Source organism: Cajanus cajan, chromosome 7 (assembly GCF_000230855.2).
Source record: "Cajanus cajan strain Asha chromosome 7, NIPB_CcT2T_4, whole genome shotgun sequence".
Taxonomy (NCBI): domain Eukaryota; kingdom Viridiplantae; phylum Streptophyta; class Magnoliopsida; order Fabales; family Fabaceae; genus Cajanus; species Cajanus cajan.
Window position 1 is genome coordinate 53,866,222 of NC_138523.1, and position 6,926 is coordinate 53,873,147.

General features: G+C 32.7%; 1 protein-coding gene across 3 annotated transcripts; it reads left to right on the top strand.

The window, feature by feature from the left end:
- The first annotated feature begins 538 nt into the window (after positions 1 to 538).
- On the top strand, positions 539 to 3,682 carry LOC109807514 (Integrase-type DNA-binding superfamily protein). Of its 3 annotated transcripts, XR_003803822.2 has the most exons (3): positions 539 to 1,471; positions 2,779 to 2,932; positions 3,292 to 3,682. XR_003803822.2 is itself a non-coding variant. In XM_083060098.1 (2 exons), the coding sequence occupies exons 1-2, from the start codon at positions 935 to 937 to the stop codon at positions 2,833 to 2,835; spliced, it is 594 nt and encodes a 197-aa protein (XP_082916224.1). In that variant the 5' UTR covers positions 539 to 934; the 3' UTR covers positions 2,836 to 3,285. The 3 variants fall into 3 exon arrangements, 2 of the variants coding, with proteins under 2 accessions (XP_082916224.1, XP_020225645.1); XM_083060098.1 differs by lacking the exon at positions 3,292 to 3,682 and having other exon boundaries at positions 2,779 to 3,285; XM_020370056.3 differs by lacking the exon at positions 2,779 to 2,932 and having other exon boundaries at positions 543 to 1,471.
- Positions 3,683 to 6,926: the final 3,244 nt, after the last annotated feature.

The window sequence follows — 6,926 nt, forward strand, 5'->3', positions numbered from 1 at the left end:
TACTCTATATGTAGATAAACATTGATTAATTAAAGAATGTTAATATAATATTTTCTTTGTCTCATAACATGTATGCGCTAGAAGAGAAGTTAAATATCAAAATAAATCTTATATTAGTTTTTAAATTAAGTATTAATTACCTTTTTAATTTATACCCCAATAATATTTATTAGAAAATTATTATTGTGTTGTATTGTTTCTATTAAAGAATAAGAATAATTTAAAAAAAATAGTATTAATTTTTTATTTGTGTAAAATAATTTAAAATGATACTTGTTATGAAAAAAGGGGAAAATATATTTTTTGTAGGAGCCCCTTTAACTGACTCAACATAGAAGACACTTGATCACTAATTGGATAAGCAAATTAAAGAAGAAGAAAAATGTCGTAGCTAGTGAGAGTCCTATAGCAGTACAGAAAATGTGGTCATTATTATTTATTAGTCATTAAGAGAGACCCCATCCCCCATGTGTAGAATATGAGTGAAAATCCATGATCCTCCTCTCAATGACCAGCAAGTAAACAGCTATTGATTTGTTGCTGCGAATTGTGTGCCTAATACGTGTTCATAGTGTGGCCTCACCTCAACTTGACGTATACTACCAACACAAACAATATGTTTTGAAGCAAGAAAGCGCATTAATTAATTAAAGCCCCTTCCGCGAATTTCCCACGCTTTATCCCATTTCGAGTTTCCCTTTTATTTTTAATTATTAACCCCCCAATCCTGAAAAAAAGAACCATTGCTTTCAGGTTTCAACTCACTCACTCTCTCTCTCTCTCTTCTTTAAGACTCTAACCCTTAAGCCTTAATCATAACCAGTAACCACCCACAACAGCCACTTTCATCAATTTACTTAATCTCCACATAACAAAAACAACACCAACAACAACATTTGTTGCTTCGTTCTATGTTCCTGTCTAGAACAACTACATGGATGGCAACGTTAACCCTTTTGGAAACGTGCCAGTGCCACCCCCTCCAATACAAGTCCCTGACTTTGCTATCTCCTCCTCCTCATCGCCAACCCCAACGACGTCGTCTCCCTCTTCGACGCCCTCCGCCGGCGTCCGCTTCCGGGGAACGCGGAGCCGGTGCGGGAAGTGGGTGTCGGAGATAAGGGAGCCACGTAAAACGAAGCGCATTTGGCTCGGGACATACCCCACACCGGAAATGGCAGCAGCGGCTTATGATGTGGCGGCTCTCGCGTTGAAGGGACCCGACACGCCCCTTAACTTCCCCGATTCCATACTCTCCTATCCGATTCCCGCGTCATTGTCCGCCGCCGATATCCGCACCGCCGCTGCAGCTGCGGCGCAGGCTAGGATGGTGAGGGTGCCGCAGGAGAGTGCTAACCCTGGTGGTCATGGTGACGCTGGACAAGGGTTGGAGAAGCGTGAGGAGTACATTGATGAGGATGAGTTGTTGAACATGCCGAATTTGCTCGATGATATGGCCAGGGGAATGCAGGTTAGTCCCCCTAGGATGGAATTCTTTTCTTCTGATGACTCACCTGGGAATTCTGATGGAGATATCCTTTGGAGTTATACTTTTTGATCATCCCTCATTTCTTGTTTCTGGCACTACGCTAAAAAAATTATATATAAAAAAATTGTTTTTTGGGCTTATGCTACTACAACGCCTAGATCGATATCAACTGATACAGGATTGTTCCAGGTCTCCAAAAGTCCTGATATGTAACTAAGTTAAATAGTTGGGAGACAACTTTAGCAGGACTGTGAGGATACCTGTGATCTTGTATAAAAAAAAAAAAAAAGAACAGTTTGAGTGTATATGGGTGGGTGGTTGTGTTTGGTTTGCCCTTTTTCTTTGTTGAAGCTGATTTCGGTTTTGGTGGTTGCGGTGTATATGGATGTTCAAAGGATGGGATAATAAGGTTAAGGTCACACTCATTTGGTGAGAGATGGCACCGATTTTAGGGAATGGTTTATGTGATATGCCGTGCGTTTAGTTCCGTAGTTGCGTACGATGATCTAATCAGTTGGGGGAAACTTACTAGAAGGATTCTACTTTTGATCATGGGTCTTTCTTTCTCCCTAGAAATACATATATAGACGATTCTATGTGTGGGGTTTGTTTGCCCTTTTGGGGTACTTTTGGGGCAGATTTGTATTGATTGAATAAAAACTATTTCTGGCAGTTTGTTTGTTTTTGACTGGGATGGTGCTAGCAGTTTGCAGAAGTTTCAGGATCTTTCATGTATGTATGTAACTAGGCTCTTCTAGAGAATGATATATCTATAGCATAGTATATGACAAATAACTCTTGTATCTATTCTCCATGTGCTATATATGTATATAGCTGGAGCCAAAAGTTACAGTGTTAACAATAACAATGTTTCTCCTTATCATAACTTTCCTTCTTATCAAACTATGACTTACAGCTTCAGCATTTAACCAGGAGTTGCTATGCTAGGAATAGAAATCTAAGGGTTTTAGAAGAATAATTTTTTTAAATCAATAGTGGATGTATAAGTTTGAACATATCAATAGAAATAGAGAAATTTGTGTTTTAGCATTTAGTTTGAACACATCAAGAAGCAAGAAAAGGAAGAGTTTATACCATAAAATTTCTCCTTTTTTTAGTACTAAAACCTGATAATACCACAAAATTTATCTCTCTCTCTCTCTTTTATCCATTGGTATCCGCACACAATATCAAAAGAGTTTGCAATAACTAAATCACATTTACTACTCTACTAATTAACTGAGCTAGACACTTGACACTTAAAAATTTCTCTTTAAACAAACATGCAGGAAATGATCAATTCCAAAGTAACACGTCTCTCTTTTGATGCTTTACTATTGGATTAAAAGAATCGATGTTTTGACCTCTTTTTCATTCATTAGTGTCATCAAGAGAGATTTTGCTTGCATTAAATACCGATGGAATTCTGGAGGGCAGTTTCAGGTGTGTTGGTGGAACAAGATATTTTAGTACTCTACATATCCATCACATTCACGTCGGTAGCCTGATATAGTTTTAGTACATATTTTAACGGTGGTAGCCTGATATGGTTATAGTACATATGTGAATATATATATGTTCCTGCTTTTGATAAGTAGGATTCAATCCCTAAATGATTCTGAGTTCACCAAAACCTTGACCAATAACCAGACATATATATAAGAAGAAATTTGATGCATCAACAAGAGACCACAAATGACAATTACTCCTCTTCTTTTAGTTATGGATCCCCTATCATTAACGTATGACAACTACCATGTGTTCATCTACATCTAAAAGAATTTTTTTTTGAATTTGAACAGGGTTTATAAATGCTGTGGAAATTGGAACATGGATTAAGATAGAACACTCTGGTCTATGATAGACATTTACCTTTTGGAGGCCTTCCCTTGTCAATATTTGCCGACATGATGCAAAGTTTGTGCCGACGGTTATGACAGAATGTTGATACATATATTGATGATTTCTGACCAAGGCGCCTCTATTTGAACAGTAGCATATTTTCCTTTGCAGGTGTCATATTTACCGATTGAAATGTTTGATTAGGATATAATACTTTAATTTGGTTTATTATTGAAAACATATTATTTTTTATTGGGTGTAAGGACGAAATGTCAGTACAAAATACACCAAGTTGGCAAGTTACAACTATACTTTGTTTGAGTGTGATAACAAAATGTCCTCCTTTTGATATGGTGTGAATGTGCTTTGTTGACCAAGTTATTACTTATTAGAGATCGATATAGAAATGATAAATGTAAATGATTTTATAACCAATGAAAATCATCTAATTTTTAACTCACTTGAAACTTTGAAAGATTGCTGAAATACACTACTGTGTAAGTGGAAGATTGAATTTCGTTTGTTTCCTTTTACTTTATTTCGCTACATTATACTCTATATATTCTTTAATGACAATATAATTAATTTGAGAATGCTAGTTTGGGTTTTATAATCTAGATAAGGATATTTGGTAGACATTAATTAGCTAGTAGTAACGATATATTTTGGCTGGAATGAAAAATTGTTACTCCGTAGTTTGAGATACGGATATAAAATCAATGCTGTTTGTAGAATTGGGACATGTAAATGAAATGATATGATTAATTATGCACAGAAAACATCTAGAGAGAAAAAGAAGAAGAGAATATTAGGTCAGAAAATGACAATCTCATTATGATATGAAAGTCATGTTCTTCTATTAAAAAAAAACTTAGTTATACTTTAATATTTACATAAGATACATAATGACATTGCAATTTTTCTTCTTTTGTCCAAAGAGAGTATACTACTTTCACATTGTGAGAAACTTTTTACAGAGTGCGTGACCGTGTGATGAAAAATTCACTCAGACAGTTTCGTTATGCCTGACATTAATTTTAAATTTTAATAAAAATACATTTTTAATATAACTATTTTCTATTTTTTTATTTAATAATAAATTCACATATAATTAATATTAATCATTTTTGCAATAGCACTTTAAAAGCCATATCTAAAAATTAAGGAAGTATAATCTAATTTGTTGAGTAGAGTGTATGAGTTATTGTAAATCTCCTTTAATACTAAGTTTGATTCCCATTAATAAAAAAAAAATTCAGCTTTTGATTGATAATGTGGTAAAATTAAACTCTTAATTTTATATAGTTTCAATAAAAGAAAGTCTCGAGGTTATTAAGTTACATTGAAAACAACTGTAACACTTGAAAGAAGGGGGAGGTGTAAAAAATTAATTAAATTGTCTTATTCAAAAAAAAATATTTAAAATTTTAAAAATATTTATGTTCAATTCAGGCATTCACTTGAAAGGATGAATAAATTTCATTCACAATAGTTGAATGTAAATAAGAAATGTCACATTGCGGACGATTTCAGTGGCCCCGCCTGATCGTCGTCTCCTTGTTTTAATGTTTGAAAAAGAAACTTATAGGTATGAGCAAGAGTCATGAAAGAATTATAGTTTCATTCCAGATTACATGGTTTTTTTTTCTCAACAAGTAATTCAGTTGGGATTTTAGGTCCTTTTCTTTATTTTATTTTTCTATTTTCATCATTCCTGTTGAAATGTTTGGCTGTCTTAAGCGCCTAGTGAAGATGGATTGGAAGATCCATTGTCATCTGAACTATTTTATTTTGTTATGTGCTCAAAGTCGACTAACCTATTAAACTTTGCTGAAGCAAAATGGAAAAGTCGGATGAGAGTCTTGCCTCACTCAGTTGGGATTTTATTTTATTTTATTTTGTAGTATTCTCTATCACTAATTTTTCTATACATACAATTGCCTCACTCTTTTTTCTCTAAAAGTACCAAGAAGCAGCTAGCGGTTCCATTAATGTGTTCGTGTTAGTTTGTAACTGCAAAGTAAATCATATTTAGAGTTCATCCATTTTAAATAATGATTATTATATTTTGAGAAAGAAGAATATTGAAGACCCAATGGGGTACGTAATACTTTAAAATAATATCGAGAGACACTATGGCATAGTTTGATATTCGATTATTAAGAAATCCAAAATTTAGTATACTCAATTTTGAATACTAATTTGAAACGCAATGGCAGACTTGGTTTAATTCACCTGATGCAGGTAGCGAAGTTCTCTTACAATCAATGTTGTTGTGTACAACGAGTTGTTTCAAGTTTCCCAACTGTGTGTGCATTAATTTTTTAATAGTAAAAAAAGGCATCTATTGAGTCTTTTAGGCAAATCAACATAATTAAAGTTTGTTTAGGTTACATGATTTGAAAGCAGAGAATACAACACAGCTAGCAAGGTGTTTGGAAACCAATTTAAGTGGAATTAATCTCATCTTTAATGAGTGCAAACGGGTCTAATTATCGTCTCAACATGTTTGATAAATAGGCAAATTAATTTTATCCCCAAAATTATGATTTTGATAGAAACAATATTATATTGCTGTGGTGATGAAAAAATCAAGTCACCTGTGCACTGACAAAAATATTTTCTTAATTTCATATTACAATATTACTTTAATATATCTCTTTTTTTAGTAATATCTAAAAGTATTTTTTTATTGAACATTAATTTTTATTAAAATTAATTTACTTAGAATTTATTTATTTTTTAAAATTAGTCTTACAAAATTAAAATAAATTTACAATCCAAACACGCTCGAGTGGTAAAGTTTGGTGGTTACCGAGTAAAAAGCAATATCAATTTGTAAGCATGCTCAGAGTATAAGCAACTATTACATTTTCCATTTTTTACCTAAAGTTACTGATTAATGGATTCTAACCGTACGTGTCAAGCTCAGATTGGCCACTAAAAACTAAAAAGTAAAAGTGTCACATCGTGAGGTCAAGTGGGAAAGAAATGGGGATTATTCTACTGTCTAGATTTTTGGGAGATTCTAAGGTTCGTTTGTCCCATAATTTTTTTTTTTAATTATAAGACTTGGGTTAATTCAACGGATAAGCTTATAAATATTGTAGGATTCTAGTTGATTAAATTAAGTGTCATGAGATCAATAAATTATTAATATATCAATAATTAATACTTAATCATCAATTCATGTAATATTTAATAATTATATACAAATATATTTGATCGTTCTAAAATTATACAACTATTTCTTAATAAATGAATATATAAATATGATTTTTGTTGAAGTTTAAGTACGAAGTAAGTTCTATATTGTTTAAAGTTGCGTATGTTAGTAATATATAAGCGAAAAATATTCATCTACTTAATGTTTTAGGATTTTAAATTATGTTGTAGTGTCAAGTTTAGCTCCTCAACAGTGGTATCACAACTGATAGTTTGACTAAGTGATTGGTATCGACTCAAACAAATATTAATAAATAGAAATGTGTGTCATTGATGTGTAACCACACTCGTAGACCAAAAAAAGATTTATGTTTAAAAAAGAGTGTGACTATGTAAAAGAGACTTACTTCAAAAGAAATGGTGAAATTCA